Source organism: Sorex fumeus, unplaced genomic scaffold (genome assembly GCF_029834395.1).
Source record: "Sorex fumeus unplaced genomic scaffold, SorFum_2.1 ptg000034l, whole genome shotgun sequence".
In the NCBI taxonomy this organism is placed as follows: domain Eukaryota; kingdom Metazoa; phylum Chordata; class Mammalia; order Eulipotyphla; family Soricidae; genus Sorex; species Sorex fumeus.
The window spans coordinates 23,668,994-23,688,020 of NW_026606091.1; the positions used below are offsets into that span (position 1 = coordinate 23,668,994).

Below are 19,027 nucleotides of genomic sequence, written 5' to 3' on the forward strand. Positions count from 1 at the left end.
GAGTGCTTAATATACTCAGTATGAACACAAGTTCTCTTGCCCTTTCCAACCGTGTCTATGGTCACATGTGAGGGTGTTCTTTTTGAAGCGCCCATTCCTTTTATGTGTACACACCACCTTGCTTGTATGTGGCTAAAGAAACAAGCTCCACATTTTCCAGGAACCCTGGAGAACATACAATACATGCCTCTCCTCTTTCCCTTCCTGTTGATCATTTTGGTGATTTGCTGAAAGATGACAGTTAGGTCAAAAGTCACCTTTCGGGAAAAAAACAAGGGGCTAGAGCGATAACACAGCAGGTAGAGCGTTTGCCTTGCACGCGGCTGACTTGGGTTTGATTCCCAGCATCCCCTATGGTCCCCCGAGCACCACCAGAAGCACTTGCCTTGCAACTGGACGACCTGGGTTCAATCCGTGGCACACCCCTAGGAGTGAGTCCTGAGCACAGCTGGGTGTGGCCCCCAAACAAACCAAAAGAAAACCACAGTACTTTCCAGGGGCATCTCTGCCCCGCCCAGGGCCCAGAGCACTGGTTTCGGGTGGCTGGAAGCGGGCAAGTGTTGGTATGCTACTTTATCTATTTTTACTCTGAGGGAACTCTCGTGCTCCACTTTTGCGCCAAGCAGTTCCTCACTCCTCAACGAGCTGACCTTCCAATCGGCTTGTTGGGACCTTTGTCCTGCCGCTTCTTGGCTTCACAGACTCATTCACACCACCATGCACTGGAATAATATTTATTATTATTTTTACTTGCCAAAAAAGTCAAGTGTGCTACATTTTTAAGAACAAAATCTCCAAAACAATCAAATGCATTTACCCATCACAGAAGAGGGGCTGGCAACAGTACAAAACACCCTACTTAAGATTTTTTTTTTCTTTTTTAAATATACAAGTCAGTTTAAAATGATAGAAGTTCTGTGAGAACTAAGAAATCTACAGCCTGTAGTGTAATCATAGAAAAAAATTAAGACAATTAAAAGATCTAGAGCATCCAGCATTTTGCTTCATTCCCTGTTTTATAGCACCTATTTCTCTAGGTTAGAAGATGCGGGTTCTAGCGCCTATGCGAGTCTATGCCTTGTACCACACCGAGGTAGGGTCAACTCTCTCTCCCCTGCCCCTCTCGCCCAGCTCCCTCCTGCCCCTTCCCCCCTCCCCCCCTGCCCATCATCAAGACACTCTTAAACACATAACCCAACCCTCCGAGTCACACCCTGCAGGACTCAATCTGACCCTGGCCTTGCCCAGGGAAGGGCTGGCTGTTGGCAGCAGCAGTTCCAGCTCAGAAAGGGGGGAAACGGGGGGGTGAAAAACAGCTGTTCTCCAAGAAAGCAAGGGAGAGCTGGACATCAGGGTCAGCGGTGGCCGGCAAGTTTTAAAAAGAAAAAAAAACACAACAAAACCAACTCCTTAGATGCCACAGGCTGGAGGAAGGGAGGAGCCAGGAAGCAACAGATGCTTTGACAGGCTGTTGGCCGCGGGCAACCCCCCCACCCCCAACTCCTGAAACGACAGAGGGGACACGGCAGGCTCCACACTGCAATGCCCTCCCCCATCCTGATGCACTAACAAAACAGACGTTCCACATGTGGAACACTCAGAACACACAGGTACAGCACCCCCCGCACACCCCCACGCTCCCAGACTGAACCCCGTTTAGAAAAGAAAAGCAAAACCCACTGACTGGGCAGAGGAGGGGAAGGTCCCGAGGACCGGTGGGGTGTGGCTCCCAGCAGGCCCAGCACCGCCCCCCTCACAGAGCACAGATGTAGTGTGGTGTGAGGGAGGAGGGGGTTGCTGGGGGGCACAGGGACACGGACGCAGACGTGGTCCCCGCAGGAGGAGACACAGATGGGGAGACAAGCAGGACAGGGACCACTTTTTGGAAGCTTGCAGTCTAATGCAAAGGGTCTTTCTGGTGGAGAAACGCTGCCTTTCTGCGTTCATTTCCTATCATCAGTGCTGTTAGGTTCAGAAAACAAAACAAAACAAAAAAACAACCAAAAAACACCCAAAAAACACCCAAGGTAAAGATTAAGTCCTACAGCTGGACTCTGTGAATAGAGTTGTTTCTTTTATAAATATTTTAATTACAAGTAACCCTCACTCCTGGTCATCTCAGTGACACACGGCACTCACAGGCAAGCACACAGGTTCACACGCGCACACACAGCCGCCGGGCTTTCACGGAAAGCCTGACAGCGACCGGAGAATTAGAAAGGAGCCCCTGCTCCCCCGGGGAAGGACGGGTGAGGAGGACGAGTCGGCCGAGGGAGGCTGGGAGGACAAGTGTGTCACATAAAGAAAAAAGAAGAAGAAAAAAGGGATTCAACAGCAACATTTGGTTGAGAAGTCAGAAAGAAAAAGAGTCAAGTAAGATGCTGATTGCCCAAAAAAGGGAAAGGGGACCCAAAAAGTGTTCAGAATCCAGTACAGCGCTTCTTCCTGTCAGGTGCCTAAACCACGTGGGTGACTCTGGAGTCCCCACTAAAGCAAGGGCCTCACACAATTGGGGGGAGGAAAAAAAAGAGAGAGAGAAGCAAGGAAACTGAGGGTGGAAGTTAGTGTAAATCTCTGCATTTTGGGGGCGAGTTAGTAGTCATTAACTCCAGAGCCCAGCATAGTTGCCATGGAGCCCTGAAGGGAGGGGACCTCCTGCCACAAAAAGTTTCGTTCCGGACGAGTCGTAGCAGTGGGTGTAAACAGCATTGGGGAAGAAATCAATGTCCGAGAAGTAATTCCTCCAGGTTTCGTCATGATTCTACAGGAAGAGAAGGACACTTGGGTTAGGCCCACGAGACCACGGAGCAGGGAGAGGAAACAGCCCGACGGACGGCTCGAACTGTGTCAGGTTGCGGGCGGGTGGCTCAGGCCAGCTCAAGGAGTTGAGCAGTGCACTGCACACAGCAGGCCCGGCTCCAGCCGCAGCACCACACGCTCGCCTCAGCCCCTCTGGGAGCAATCCCCAAGCACCGCAGGTGGGTCCCCAAATCAAACAACAACAAGACAGCACTGATGCTCTCCGGGCCCGGAGTCTCAAATTTTCCAACTAAACCACCAGGAGGCAGTGAGTGGTCTGGAGCATGGCTACAGGGGCTGGAGGCATAGTGTAGCAGGTAAGGTGCCTTGCACACACAACCGACCCGGGTTCAATCCCTGGCATCCCATCCTGATCTCGTTGAGACCTGCCAGGAGTGATCCTTGAGCAGAAGCAGGAATAAGCCCTGAGCACCAATGGGTGTGGCTCTATTATAAAACCAAAACAAAACAATCACTTACACAACTGTCAGGACAGGCAGAACCAAATTCTACTTCATTATTATTCTGGGGAAGTAGGGGGTGGTCTCCCAGTAATGCTCAGGAGCTGAAAGCCTGGACCTGACGACGTGGGTCCAGCAGCACCAAAGCCACGAGGGATACCCTGGTGGTGTTTGAGGGCTCATATGGGGTGCCAGGGAATCAAACAGGGCTCGGCCGTGTGCAAGGCCCTGCCCGCTGCACTCTCCCCAGCCCGGCAACCAAATTCTTTACTAAATTCACTGGCAGTCTCAGAAGATTCCTCTCCTCCTTGCCCTGTCATCATCTTGGTGAAATTCTGTGTCAAACAAGTACATCTTACTGAGCCACAGTTTTTTCTTTCTTTTCTTTTCTTTTTTTTTTGCTTTTTGGGTCACACCCAGTGATGAGACAGAGGTTAATCCTGACTCTGGACTCAGGGATCACTCCTGGTGGTGCTCAGGTGATCATATGGGATGCTGAGGATGGAACCCAGGTTGGCCGCATGGAAGGCAAACGCCCTACTGCTGTACTATCTCTCTGGCCCCAGTTTTCTCTCTCTTTCTTTGGGTCACTCCTGGCTCTGCACTCAGGAGTCATTCCTGGCGGTGCTCAAGGGACCATATGGAATACTGGAAATTGAACCCGGGTCAGCTGTGTGCTAGGCAAACACCCTACCTGCTGTGCTATCGTTCCAGCCCCAGTTTTTTCTTTCTTTCTTGGGTTTTGGACCATACTCGGCAATACTCAGGGCTCACTCCTGACTCAGTGCTCAGTGACTACTCTTGGTAAGCCATACATACAGGATGCCAGGGAGCAAGACTCCATTGTGCTCTCTGGCCCACTGGGGCCGCAATTTTCTTACAGAAATGCAAAACCACAAGAGCACAGCCGAGGGAATGTGCTCTCTTTTGTTCCTAGAGACTCCGAGTGAAGAAGTCTGTGGCAGGCAGTGGGTGAGGGGCGGTGTGAGGGGTGGGCAGGATAAAGGGACCCTTCGGCCACTCACCAGCCAGCCTTTGCCTGTGGTTAGTCTCAGGTTCTCCCCTGTGAGTCTGGGCTTGGACCCGTAGGCCGAGAGCCGCTCTTCCAGGAATCTCTGAGCTCGGATGTCATAGAACAGCAGGGAGCCCTGGCCTGTGCCCACGGTGATGATGTGCTCGTAAAAGCTCACGGAGCGGATCCCTGCGGGAGAGAAGGGAGGGAGGCGTGAGGAGCAGGGAAGGTCTGTGCCGGAGGGAGAGCCTCCCGGGAAGCCATACGGCACCTCGGACGCCAGGCCGTGCCTCTCCCACGGCAGACGTCACTGACGAATCAGGCACAGACTCACAGGGACCTGCCCCTGTCCCGATACCCCCCCCCCCCCCCCGGCGTCCCAACAGCCTCACGTCCGATGCTGTCCCCACATGCCTTTGCTCTGCACCTCCTTGCCTCTCTGACTCACTCTCGAGTCACCTTTCCTAACTCCTGGCTATTAAATGTCTCCAACCTGGGAGCTACGGAGATGGCAGCTCACAGGACTAGTGTGTCTTGCATGCAGGCGGCCAGGGTTCAAGGCCGGGCACTGCCGCAAGCTACGCTGGAGCACTGTGCTGAGTGTGGCCCCACAATCTGCTCTCCTCACCCAGATTTTTAACTTGTGCACAGACTGAGGATGAGTTGCACATTCAAAACCCACTGCATCAATAAGGACTTCCTTTCATTGGGCCCAAAACTGCTATCATGAGGCCAGAGAGAGTGCACAGGAGATAACACTTGCCTTCCATGCTGCTGCTTTGGCTGTACACCTGGTTTGACTGCCAGCATTACATATAGTCCCCCAAGCACTGCCATAAGTAAGTCCCGAGTATCAATGGGACCACAATCGGTGGGTGTGATGCAAACAAAACAAAAAGCAGGACCCTAAGACTATTCGGAGTTTTTTTTTTTTTTTTTGGTCTTTCCGGGTCACACCCTGCAATGAATGCTCAGAGGTCATTCCTGACTCTGCATTCAGGGATCACTCCTGGTGGTGCTTGGAGGACCATAAGGAATGCTGGGGATCGAACCCAGGTCAGCCAGCCACGTGAGAGGCAAACAGCCTACCTGCTGTACTATCGCTCCGGCCCCAGACTATTTTGTCTTAAAACATGATCTTCCTTTGTTGTATTTTTGTTGGTTTTTGTACCATACCCAGAAGTGCTCAGGGCTTACTCCTGGCTCTTCACTCAGGGATCACTCCTGGTGGTGGGGTAGAGGGAAGAAAGGGAATTTTTGGTTAATAAGTTAGGTGAGGGCCAGGGATGTGGCTCAGGGGTGAAGAGCACCATGTATGCCTCGCATACAGAACTGAGGTTAATTCCCAGCACAGCAACAGAAAGGAAAAAAAGTTTTAAGGGGCAGGAGAGGAAGTACAGGGGTTAGGAAAAGTAAGTTTGCGGGGGCCGGAGAGGAAGTAGAGAGGTGAGAATCTTTGCCTTGCACAAAGCTGACAACAGTTTAATCCCTGACACCACATACAGTGTCCCAAGCACAGGTGAAACCAAGACCACATATAGTGCCCCAAGCCAGGTGAGACCAAAACCACATACAGTGCCCCAAGCCAGGTGAGACCAAACTCCTTTTACAACCCCCTTAGAAGAGAAAGTTCAAAGCTGGATGATCTGAATTCTGGTTCCTGGCTATCTCCTGACAAGATGCATGATACTGGGTCCATTATCTCATCACTATGGGTCACAAGTCTCGACCACCATGAAGAATCAACACTATCTTTTTCTACCCATTTCTACATCCCTGCCTCCCACCAAGGACTATTTGCAAAATGAAATGCGCCAGAGAAATGTATCCTGGAGAAAAATACTATGTCTGAGGGCGCTCTGTGAGTGGCCTGGCACACCCGCAGTGAGAGTTGAACGCCTCTGAGCACCCAACTTTGCTCTTCTGCATCCCATATGGTCCCCTGACACCTTCACGGACCATACACACTTGAAGTGCACGATTCGAGGTTTTAACACACCACACCACACCATTCGCAGCACCAACACCATCACAACTATGAACGCTGATCTTCACCCCACGAAGTCTTCTCTGGTCCCCTTTAAAACTCCGCACACCGGGGCCGGGGCAATAGTACAGCAGGGAGGGCATTTGCCTTGCACGCGTCTGACCCAGGCTCAATCCCCGACATCCTATATGGTCCCCTGAGCACCATCAGGAGTAATTCCTGGGTGCAGAGTCAGGAGGAACCCCTGAGCACCACTGGGTCTGACCAAAACAAAAAACAAAAACAAAAATAAAAAAACCTCCACACACCATCCTCAGTAAGAAATAAAATTTAAGGGCTGGAGCAATAGCACAGCGGGTAGGGCGTTTGCCTTGCATGCGGCCAACCTGAGTTCATATGCCCAGCATCCCATATGGTCCCCTGAGCACAGCCAGGAGTAATTCCTGAGTGCAGAGCCAGGAATAACCCCTGTGCATTGCTGGGTGTGACCCAAAAAGCAAAAAAAAAAAAAAAAAAAAAAGCAAAAAAAAAAAAAAAGAAATTTAAGCCTTAGGCAGTTCACCATTTGGAAAAAAAAACCCACAAACTGAGGTCAGCGTGATAGGACAGCAGGTAGGGTAGACGCTTCCCTTGTATCCAGTTGGCCCAACTTTGCTCTCCTGCATCCCATATGGTCCCCTGAGTACCAGGAATAATTCCTGAGTGCAGAGCCAGGAGTAACTTCTAAGTCGCGTGTGGTCCCCAAACACAACCACCCAACCAACCCACCCACAGGGAAGGAAGTAGGTTCTGACCAACGTCCTGCCTGTTCACTCTCCCCAATGGCATGTGTAGCCACACATTCCTCTGGGTTGTCTCAAACGCCCCACCTGGTGCCGGCACCCACCCACCAGGTTCCACAAAGGTCCCACCCCGAGAACTGAAGGTCAGCATTCTGGTGCCGTGAGCCCGAGTGGGGCAGCGGGACGCTTACCACTGCCTCTTTCCCTGGAGCACACAGACTTCACGTTGCCCGACGGCTGCCGTGGGTCCAGGAAGGAGACATGGGCTTGGGAGCCCACGGCATACACGGACCACTCGCTACCATAGGCCAGACACACATTCTCGCGGCAGTACGGCAGTTTGGTAGACAGGAGCTGAAAACAGACAAGGTGCTGCCGTGGACGCGGCCTTCGTTGCTGCAGCGGCGGCAGCTGTGGTGGCAGAGCTCGGGGCCAGAGGGCTCCCTCTGAGGGCTGGCCAGGACTCTGACTAGCGGTGCTCAGGGGTTCCGAGGCACTGGGGACGAGACTCAACCCATGGGCTCAGGTGTTAAGGCTTATTATGTTTGACCACTTGAGCGGGTCCTAGAACATCTTCCTGTTTAGGGTTTTTTGGGCCCCCCAGTGAAGCTCAGGGATTGGGGCGCCAACTTGGGTCAGCCGGCTTAACCCCTGCAGTCTCTCGAGCCTGCAGAGTGGCGAGTTTCTTTTTTCCGTGTTTCTTTTGGGAGCACTGTTCTCAAACACGCACTTCTGTGGGCTTTCTTCACACGGAAGCCACGAAGTGGGGAATAAAGAGAGAATCCTCCATGGAGGAAGCCAGGCCCTACTCCACTCCCAGGCATTGGAGAGAAAAGAGGGTGAGTTAAGACACACTAAGATGTGGGCACTGTGCCGGGGACAGGGCTCAAACTGCTTCATGCTTCACCCACAGGAACCTCAGGCTCCATCCCCAGCACCCACCGTCCCCCTGCACTGCACTGAACATGGCCCCCAACAGCAAACCAAAGGACAGAAGACTTTTGAGAAGCATGTCCAAACTCCACAGTCCATGCGCTGTGCAGTCATATGCCTGGACTCTTGCAGACTGGGGCTTTACAAATAAGAATGAAAAGAATAAAGCCAGAAAGGCAGCAGAGTGACAATAGGCAGGGCGCTTGTCTTGCATGTGGCTGACCCAGGTTTGATCCCTGCCATTCCGTATGGTCCCCTGAGCCCTACCAGGAGTTAATTCCTGAGGTAGAGTTAGGAGTAAGCCCTGAGCACCGCTGGGGATGGCCACCCATCATCCCCCAACAAAAACACTCTGGGAGGATGAAAGCACTTTAATGATAAGGTGAAATCTCAGGCAAAACCATTCAGTCACATTCACCTCACCTTAGACAGTGTATTTTCAGCCTTCCAGAGATGAAAGTAGCCATCCAGAGACACTGCTCCCAATTCCTACGAGAGCAACAACAGCCGGGTTAGTGTCCATCTGAAGCAGGAAGTATGCACTATAGCCTAGACAAAGTAAGACCCTGACACCTGGCAGCCCTGTCCCTCACTCCTAGCCTTGCCTAGGGCCGGGGGCGGGGGGAACGACGACGAAGACCTGTGGGGGACTGCCTGTCTGCAGTGCACTCCCAACTGCTTCTCATAAGCACCCAGAGCAACAAGTCCACAGGGTGTGACGACACGGACATCCTGCACCAGGGTCCTTCCTACACAGCCACATGACATCCTGCTGGGAGGTCTGAGCACAGCACAGACACTGCAGGGAGGGCAGGTCTCAGCCCGGGAGCATCTGGACCGGGGGGGGGGGGGGGGGGGGGGGGGCGGCGGCGGGGAGTGGGGGTGTCAGATGGGAAGCACCAAGCATCCGAGAATACAGATGGGAGATAGGGTGTGGCCTCATCTCACTCTGAAGAGAAGTATCCACTTCCTCAGTGGGCTCTGGGTCCCCACCCCAGCCCTGGACCGGCCACTGGCTCCGTGTCCAGTTAAGACCCGCTGGCACCATGGGAAAGAAACGGTAGGAGAGGAAGAACAGAAACAGCCCTGAAGGGCAAAAGCTGACTGTGTTCAGGGGCATGTATGAAAATCACACCGAAAATAGAGCAACTGTAACGGCACGTGCAAATCACAGTCAAATCAGAGCGGCCCTAGGGAAATGGAGGCTGCCAGCCGGAGGAAGGGCACACACGGGGCTGGGGATTCCGAGTGCAGCTCGAAACCCCTCAGTCCAGATGTGCCCGGGTGTCAGCACCAGTCTAAGAGCAAGCCGAGCTCAGGAGTGCGTGTCCCGAGACACAGGGCAGGAAGTGAAAGCGGTGGTGTGTGTGGGGGAGGGGGTGGGGGGGTAGGCAGGGATGGAAGGTCTGGGGGCCTGGGGGCTGCTCTGCCAGGCTCCTACCTTGTTCTTGCTGTTGAAGGCCAGAGCCCGGACTTTGCAGTTGTCAGGGTTTGTGTCCTCCTTGGGGATATCCTTTAAGGCCTTATGCGTGATGTGAGCGTACTCGGGGACCTGGGACTCATTCTGTCTTGCATCACTTCTGGTCAGCACATCGTCGGTCACTTCCCAGAGCCCCATGGAACCATCACGTGAGCCTGCAGAGCAAGGGAAGGCTGGGTGTCAAGAAGGCATGGTCATGTCTCCCCGGGCTACTCCTATAGAAGCTTGGGGGACCACGTGGGATGGGGGAACCAACCCAAGTCGGCTGCGTGCAAGGCAAACACCCTACCTGCTGTGCTATCACTCTGACCCCCAAAACTTGAACATCTTTGATCGTTTGGTCTCCCGATAGGGCCTAGAGGCAGCAGGGGTCCCTCCCAGGGATTACCCAGTCAACCAGGCCAGCGATTCAATGTGAGGGTCTGAGGTGCTGGAGGTACTTAGGTCATCCCAGTGGGGCTCCGACACCTCCAAGATTACAGCTGTGATACTCAGGGGGCCATGTGGTGTTGGGGACCAAACCAGGGCCGAACTACCCCTGTATTCCCTCTCCTGTCCCAATTTTTTTTTTTGGTTTTTGTTTTGTGTTTTTTTCCCCTCAAAATATTTTTCCTGAATATATTGCTGGTGGTAAACTAAGAGAGAACCATTTTTTTCTTTCTTTTTTTTTTGCTTTTTGGGTCACACCCGGCGATGCACGGGGGTTACTCCTGGCTCTGCACTCAGGAATTACTCCTGGCGGTGCTCCGGGGACCATATGGGATGCTGGGAGTCGAACCTGGGTTGGCCGCGTGCGAGGCAAACGCCCTACCCACTGTGCTATCGCTCCAGCCCCAGGACCATCTTTTTGAGTCTGTGGGGACTGAATTCAGGAGCTTCATATACTCTAGGCATGAGCTCAATCACTGGGTAACGCCCCCAAATCTGGACAATCTCTTATTATTTAGCTATTTTTATTTTTTTGTTTTCTGGGCCACACCTGGCAAGTTCTCAGGGATTACTCCTGGCTCTGCAGTCAGGAATTACTCCTGTTGGTGCTTGGGGGCCATATGGGATGCCAGGTTGGCTGCATGCAAGACAAGTGCCTTGCCTGCTGTACTATCTCACTCTGGCCCCTACTGAGTTATTGTTATAACTTTATTTATTTAAAAGCTTGGGCCACACCCAGTATTGCTCAGGGCTTATGTCTGGCTCGGTGCTCAGAAATCACTCCGGGCAGAGTTTTGGGGGACCACATGGGGTGCCAGGCATGAAACCTGGGCAGGCTGCATGTAAGGCAAACACCCCACCCACTGTTCTCTCTGGTCCCTCATTCATTTATTCACCCATTCACTCCAATCAGTGCTCTAGAGGCCTGGGTCTACTTCTGGTGATACTCAATTAGGATGGATGTCTCAATGCTCACCCCAACTATTTGGTACTGCTTGGGCCCAGCAGTGCTGGGGTAGGGGCAGGGGGTGGTCACTGAACTTGGGTCCCCATGCATTATAAGGCATGTACCCCTGACCACTGAGCCATCTCCCTGGCCCCACAGTACCATCCTCTAAAGTACAACTGGAAATCTGCTGCAAATGCCAGGAACATCCATAGTATGGTCGTAAAATAGTACCAAGAACTTTAAAAAAAAAAAGTGCTTCTAAATTCCTGTCCAGCAGTTATCTGCCAACTCTCCTTTGGGACCAGAAGGTGGCCTTTCCACATGGCAAAGCTCTTGAATGCTTCAGAAATTATCAAACATGGGAAAAGATATCATCTACTTTGTTGGCATCATACAGCTTAGGGGCAGGCTTTCAAAGCAGAGGGTTCATCAGGTGTGAAATCTAGAAAAGGCCAGAGAAAAGGCACATCTGGAGAATTATGCATGGCTTATTGTGCAAGAAAAAAAATTTTAAGTTAAGCTAACCAAGTTTTATTAAGAAAAATGTCAGGCATACTAAAGGTTGAGTTTCCCAACAAATTATTTATTTACACCAATATTCTATTTATTTGCTAGATGCTGTGTCTATTTCTCTGTCCACCCTGCTATCAAAGCCCATTTCTACCAGGTGGGCAGGGGCTTCTCTTGGCTCTGTGCTCAGGGGACCATGCGGTAGCTGGGAATAAACCCGAGCTTCTTGCATGCAAAGCATGTGCTTGACCTGCCGGAGCATCTCTTCGGCCCCTCTTTTTCTTTTCCTTTTTTGGTTTCAGCGCCACACACAGCTCCATGACTGAGGGTCACTCCTGGCTGTGCTCACAGGTCTCAGGCTCCTCCATGGAAAGGAGGAGCTGTGCTCCAGCCCCGCGAGTCTCTCCCCCGTCCTTACTAGACCTGAGTTTGTCCTTCTGGCCACTTTCAACTTGCCTTACAAAGAAGCCCAATATGTATGTTCCTTTTTTGGCTTTTTGGGTCACCCCAGGTGTTGCACAGGGGTTACTCCTGGCTTTGCAACTCAGGAATTACTCCTGGCGGTGCTTGGGGGACCATATGGGATGCTAGGAATCGAACCCGGGTCGGCCACGTGCAAAGCAAGTGCCCTACCTGCTGTGCTATCGCTCTAGCCCCATATGTATGTGCCTTTAGACCTGTTAGTCCTGACTTTGAAATCAGATCAGACTCAGATCCTAGATTCAGATCCTGCCTCTGTGTTTCATTTTATGGTATCATTTCATAATCTAATTATTTTGAGAAGTAAATATTTTGTATGAAATATGTATTTAATGATGATCATTCTTTTCTCTTTTTCCTGGCAGTGACGGGAACCAAAATGCACTTGTGCAAGTCATGTACTCTACCTCTGCATCATATCCCTGGCCCTATTATGATCATTCTTTAAAATTTGGGAACCTAGAATTAGGGGGTTCTATCTCTACATAAGGGTTGGAAGAACTGCTTTTCAAGCTGCTGTGGAAATCCAGAAAGAACTTGTTTTTAATCTCTATGTTATCTTTTCTACAATTATTTGTGTAGTTTTGGACTGCTTTAAACTGGAAAAGAAAATTTCCCAATCTTATAAAGCTCTTCACAATCAACAAGAAACAACTCTTGGGGCTGGAGGTGTATCACAGGGGTCAAGGCACTTGCCTTGCATGCAGCCAACCCCAGTCTGATCCCCAAGTACTGCATCTGGTTTCCCTGAACACTCTCAGGAGGAAGCCCTGAGCATTGCCTCAAACAAGAAGCAAAAACCCCAAACAAAACCTCTGATATACAGACAAGAATTACTCCTAATACTTTGCAGAGCACAACAACTTTTTCAGAAGGCCACCCGAGGGGGCCCTGGATATGGCCAGTGAGAGGGCTTGCTTTGCATGTGTGAGGCACTGGTTCCGTCCTCGGCACCACACACACAAAAAGAAATGAATTAAATAAAAACCTTAACGATCATTATCTTCCCCCCAAACACAAAATGCTGAGACTGGTTGCTGCATGCGTGACTAAATATAGCATGTCAGCACCTCCACTTTCCAGACCAGGAATATACACAGGAAGTGACTTGTTCAAAGTCATGTGGTAAGCCAATACAGGAAACAAGATCTTTGTCCCCTGGCTGATGGGTCTATTACTGGGCTGCCACAGTCATACAATTGTCCCCTTTCTATTCTCTGCCACACACCCCTCCCTGCCACACCAAAGGCTCCCTATGAAAGGGCAATTTTACCAGATACTGCCATAGTATCACTGATCCAAGCAATGGAAAAGATCCAGTCCTTGTGTCCATCCTTGAGGAGAGCGACAGTCCGGAACAGCGAGGGGGGAAAACAACAGATTAGTAAAACAAGGATCACAACAGACTCCCGCTAATCCTACAACTCTGATGAAAATACTGTTGTGAAATGACCAACTTTCTTCCCTGATCCTGCGGCACACGGTCCCACGATATGTTGATTATCCCAAGGAGTTCAAAGGTGGAACGCCACTGGCATTCCTGTGGGCACAAGACACGAGGTGGAGGACGCAGGGTCCTGGCTTCCTTTCTCCAATGTCTTACAGATGTCTCACTTGGGGCTCCTACTCGCGGTCACCCGTCACCCATCCCGCCAACCTCCTCCTACACGCCCACCCTTGCTCCCTCCCTCGACAGCTGCGCCCGCGCTCTGCTTCTTTGCTTCCCCTTCTGTCGGAAATGCCTGAAACTCTCTTCCTCCAGACATCACCATGACTTGCACCCTCATTTCCTTAAAGCCTCCTTGAGTAAATATTGAATTTTTGCTTGCTTTGGGGCACACATGGTGCCCAGGGATATTCTCGGCATAGTGCTCGGGGTCAGTCTCTGCAGTGTCCGGGGACCATGTAAGGCTGGCCGAATCGGGGAAGAACTGCTCTTTGAGCTATCTCCCTCAAACACCACACTTACCTATGAAGTCCTCCGTGACTACCCTCTAAATAGGATTTTTTTTGGTGCTTTTTGGTTTAGAGCCACACCCAGTGATGCTCAGGGATCTCTCTCAGAGGTGCTCAGGAGACCATATGTGGTGTCAGAATTGGAGTCAGCTGAGCTCAAGGCAAATACCTTATCTTCTATCTTTCAGCCCCTCTGAACCAGAGTTCTAATCCAACAATAGCCTCTCTTTCTTCAGACCAAAGGTTTCTAAAACTTTTCCACTAACAACCCCTTTTTGTCCGAGAAATGCAACATAGCGGAGTGTCACTCTGATTCATCATGCAGTTGACTCTGAATTAATTTCTGGTGTGTTCAGAAACCTTTTCCTGTTGCCAAAGATTTCACAACCCTCCCATACAATAACTGAACTCCTTATGTAATCATGAACCCCAGTTAAGAAGCTAAGTTTTGAGGGTCAGAGAGAGAAAGAGTATGGGGGTTAAGGTGCTTGCCTTCATGCAGCCAATCTTGGCTCAAATTCTTATGCCACGTATGAGCCCCCCTAAACACTGCCATCAATACCTTGAGTATTTCTAGATGTGACCCAAATGCCCAGCAAAAAAAGAGAAGCTAGGCATTAGACCGCTCATTATTATTATTATTATTATTATTGGTCTTGGGCCAGCCACTGCCTGTGATGCTCAGGAATTACTACAGGCAGTGCTTGGGAGACCATACAAGACACTGGGGATAGAACTCAGGCTGGCAGCATGCAAGACAAATGCCTGACCTGCTGTACTACCTCCCCAGCCCAGCTTTTACTACTCCTTTTGCTCTTGTGGTACCAGGAATTAAACCCAGGGCCGCACAGATATAAGGTAATCACTGTACCACTGAGCCGCATCATCCCTGTGATACTTTTTACTATGGGGGTTCACATCCCATGATGCTCAATGTTACTCCTGGCTCTGCACTCAAGATACACCCCTGGCGGTGTTCTGGGGACCATCTGGGATACAAGGGATAGAACCCGGCTCTGCTGTGTGCAATGCAAACACCCTACCTGGTGTACTATTGCTCCAATACTATTTTTGCAGGGAGGGAGGTGGCGGGGGGGAATGTTTCACACTGACCTATTGCTGGTAAACACATACTGGCTGAGGGGCTAGAGAGGTAATTTAAGGAGGGGACAGGCTTTGCTTGGAGGAAGCCTGGGCTTAATCCCTGGCACCACATGATCTCCTGAGCACCAGTGGGAGTGACCTCAAGCTAGGAGTAGTCTCAGAGCAGTGCTGGGTCTGCCCTCCCCACCCAGAGTGAAACAGAAACAAAATTGTGAGGGGCCAGAGAGATAACACAGTGGATAAGGCCCTTGCCGTGAATGCAGCCCATCCAGATCTGATCCCCAGCACTGTACCTGAACCCCGCCAGGAATGACCCTGAGCGCAGAGCCAGGAGTAAGCACTGAGCAGTACAGGGTGTGGCACCACAAACAAACAACCAACTACCAGAAAATGCAGCTGCTGTGCCTCCTTCCACAACAGGGGTTTACCTGCTGCAGGTGCTGAGACCCCAATGTCTGGAGCAATGCTTGGCCACGAAGGCCCAGCAAACAGCTGGTGAACAAATGTTCCCTTCTGTCCACGCTATGTGCCGGGGCACGCATATAAACAAGCACCGGTGACTTCCACACCAGATCGTGGTGGTGGGCCTGAGGCTGCTTGCCTCTTTATCAGACTCGGGCTCTGAGTCAACAGACCTGACAGGGCTCCCGTGGCAGGAGTCCAGTCCCACTCCGCTATCTCTCTCTCTCACCACACTCCCCTCCTCCCCCACAACCGCTGGAGGGGTCAGCAGAAATCTAGAGGGAACGATCCTTTCCTAGGGGGTTCACAGTTCACGCTGGGGTTTAAGACAGATGCCCACACACCGCCAACAGTGGGAAAACTTACATCTCCCACACACACGGGGTCTAGCGTAGGCAGCCGGTAGATGGCGAGACTGTTGGGGTTGTCTCCTCCCGTGGCCAGCAGTGTGCGAGAGGGGTTCAGCTCGATGGCATGGATACCACAGCCCTGCTGGGTCACACCTCCAGGCTCTCGGTCCTTCAGAATGGGAATCTTGGTGATCTGGCTCGTCTGGACATCCACTACAAAGAGCTACGAGGGAAAAGGTACACAGAAGCGGAACTCCGTAACGGGGCCAAAGCTCAGTAGGCACAAGCATGCAGAAACGTGAGTTGCACGACAGGCACACTGCTGGGAATGATCAAACGCATAGTCGGGAGGATTAGTCAAATAAAAGATAATAAGGTAATAAGAAAATACGGCAGAGAGAGGTTAAAATATCCTCTGGCTGACACAGATTATGGGTAGCAGTAATTCTGCCTGGGATTCAAAGGTGCTGAAGAAGATGTTCGACAGACTTAAGGACTAAGAACTTAATTTAAGGTTTTTTTGCCAGTTAGGGCATATTTCATACATCTCATTCTTACCTGTCCAGGCACAGACACTTATAAACAAAAACATACTTCCCAGAATGTGTCAAAACCATTATTAAAAACAGTCCTAAACCACAGGTACAAGCAGAGCCGAAGCAGCGCAACACCTCAGAGAGCAGGGCAGCAAAGTGTGTAAGCATAGTAGCCAGGTGTTCATGGGACCCTGGGTCACTGCAACAGTAAGAAGGGAAAGGAAAGGAAATTTCTGAAGGAAAGAAAAAGAGTAAGAGATCAAGAAAATGGGAGATATGACTTTTGCTGACTTAAAAATGGCCCAGTTCCATGACTGATCTTGGAGAGACGCCACAGCTGAGCCAGCCCAGGTAGGTCGGACTCCTGGCCCAGATCTCTGGAGCCTTCTTGGGATGGGGGGAGGCCAAGCCCTGGCCCTGGCAAAGGGCCCAGCGCTCCACTCACACCTGACTTCCGGCAGTATACATGATGGCCCAGCTGAGACATCAAGCTGCTGAACCATCCCAGTTCAACTCCTGGCCCACGCGGTCACGTACCTCCAGATTTCAAGTACTAACAGCCCAGCAGGAACAGAGTAAATCAGATAGGAAAGATGCATCGAAGTCCACTTAGCTCAATGAACAAAAACAATAGCCGGAAGGCTCAACTAGCACCTGACAGCTCAGTAAATCCTCAGACAGTACCTTAGAGTAAAGTATGAGATACATGGGACAAGCTTGGGAAGGTGAGGGGACTGGGGACACTGGTGGAGGGCGGATCATGCTGGTGGTGGCACTGGTGATGGAACACTGAATACTTGAGACAACTGCATTATGAACACTTGTAAATCAGGGTGTTGAAAGTTTCACATATCTTTTTTTCTTTTAAATGTAAGGTATAGCATCTCCTGACTTTATAGTAATCAAAATAGCATGATACTGGATTAAGAAGAGACCAACTGATCAATGGATGAGAACTGCAAACAAAGAGATAAACCCTCAAATCTATGGACAATTGATCTATGGCAAAGGAGCGAGGCATATGAAATGGAGCAAGGAAAGTCTCCCAACAAATGGTGCTGGGAAAACTAAAGAACTACCAAAAAAAAAAAAAAATATATATATATGGTAACATTGGTTTGTCCTTCCTCCTCCCACTGGGAGCTGAGGTTTGTTGAGTTACTCCTACCATAGAGCTCCCAAGGCACACCCAATTCCATCCAGGTGTTCATCCAAAGTAATTATGTTTTCTGGTCACGTCCAGAATTGCGCAGGACTTACTCCTGGCTCTATGCTCAGGGATCACTCCTAGCAGGGTTTGGGGGATCCTATGGGAGATGCTGGGGATCAAACTTGGGTTGGCTTTGTGCAAGGCAAGCACCCTACCTGCTGTGCCATTAGTCTTTCGAAGTATTATAAGATTTCGTCGGTAAAGAAACAAACAGCACCTGGCCCAGACAAGGTCAGACCTGAACACCTGAAGAACCTGCCGTCAGTACTCATCAATACACTGGCTCGGCTCTTCACTCGCTACCTGTCTGAATGCAAGGTTCCGTCCCAATGGAAAATCAGCAGGACCGTACTACTGTTCAAGAAGGGAGACATCCATGACATTGGCAACTATCGCTCGATCTGCCTATTGTCTGTCATCTACAAGTCGTTCACTCGAGTCATCCTAAATAGGATTGGCAGAACACTAGATGAAGGACAACCATGCGAGCAAGCCGGGTTCCGCAAAGGATTCAGCACCATCGACCATATCCACACAATAACCAAGCTCATTGAGGTTTCTCGGGAGTTCAAGATGCCGCTCTGTTTAACGTTCATTGATTTAAAGAAGGCCTTTGATTCTGTTGGGATGGAAGCGGTCATTGAAGCCCTAGCCAATCAGGGCACTCAAGCCCAATACATCAGGATCCTCCGTGAGCTGTATTGCGGATTCACTACCAGGATCTCACCATTCTACAAAGAAGTGATCGTTGATGTCAAGAGAGGGGTTCGGCAGGGTGATACCATTTCACCGAAACACTTCAGTGCCACCCTCGAGAACATCATGCGACGACTGGAATGGGAAGGAATGGGAGTGAAGATAGATGGTCGGCAACTACACCACCTCCGCTTTGCTGATGACATTGTTTTAATAACACCAAACATCAGCCAAGCGGCACAAATGCTGGCCGACTTTGACCGTGAGTGTGGAAAGGTAGGACTACAGCTGAATCTTATGAAGACAATGTTTATGAGAAACAGCCTCGTTCCTGACGTCCCATTCGCTCTCAACGGAACGACCATCTCCGAATGCAACAGCTATGTGTACCTAGGTCGAGAGGTCAACATGACAAATGACCTGGCACCCGAGCTGCGCAGGAGGAAGAGAGCGGCTTGGAACGCCTTCAAGAACATCGAAGAAATAGCTAAGAGGACGAAGAACCTCCGGCTCCAGGCACATCTCTTTGATTCCACTGTTCTTGCTGCATTAACATATGCCTCAGAGACCTGGGCCCTACGCAAACAAGATGAGAACGCTATTCAGGTCTCCCAAAGAATAAATAGAAAGAGCTATGCTTGGAATATCACGTTTCACTCAAATGAGAGAAAGAATCCGGAGTTCTGACATCTGTCGACGATCAAGAATCAGGGACGCTGTCTCATTTGCCACGGTGTCGAAAATCAGATGGGCTGGTCACGTAATGAGATTTAAAGACAACCGCTGGACTAGAGCTGTTACCGACTGGATTCCACGGGATGTCAAAAGACCGCGTGGCCACCCACCTACCAGATGGTCAGACTTCTTCGTCAAGATCATGAACGATCGGTT

The 19,027-nt window shown here is 50.7% G+C and overlaps 1 protein-coding gene across 1 annotated transcript in view; it reads right to left on the reverse strand.

Moving 5' to 3' along the window:
- Nucleotides 1-2,061: 2,061 nt before the first annotated feature.
- Nucleotides 2,062-19,027, reverse strand: part of DCAF12 (DDB1 and CUL4 associated factor 12) — a 31,952-nt gene continuing 14,986 nt past the window's right edge. Inside the window, exons 3-9 of the mRNA XM_056117010.1 lie at nt 15,711-15,917; nt 13,096-13,156; nt 9,416-9,609; nt 8,398-8,463; nt 7,233-7,395; nt 4,286-4,461; nt 2,062-2,761 (exon numbers count right to left, since the gene is read on the reverse strand). Of these exons, the coding sequence (XP_055972985.1) occupies nt 2,603-2,761; nt 4,286-4,461; nt 7,233-7,395; nt 8,398-8,463; nt 9,416-9,609; nt 13,096-13,156; nt 15,711-15,917 (1,026 nt within the window). The 3' untranslated portion in view covers nt 2,062-2,602. The remainder of the gene's footprint in view (nt 2,762-4,285; nt 4,462-7,232; nt 7,396-8,397; nt 8,464-9,415; nt 9,610-13,095; nt 13,157-15,710; nt 15,918-19,027) is intronic.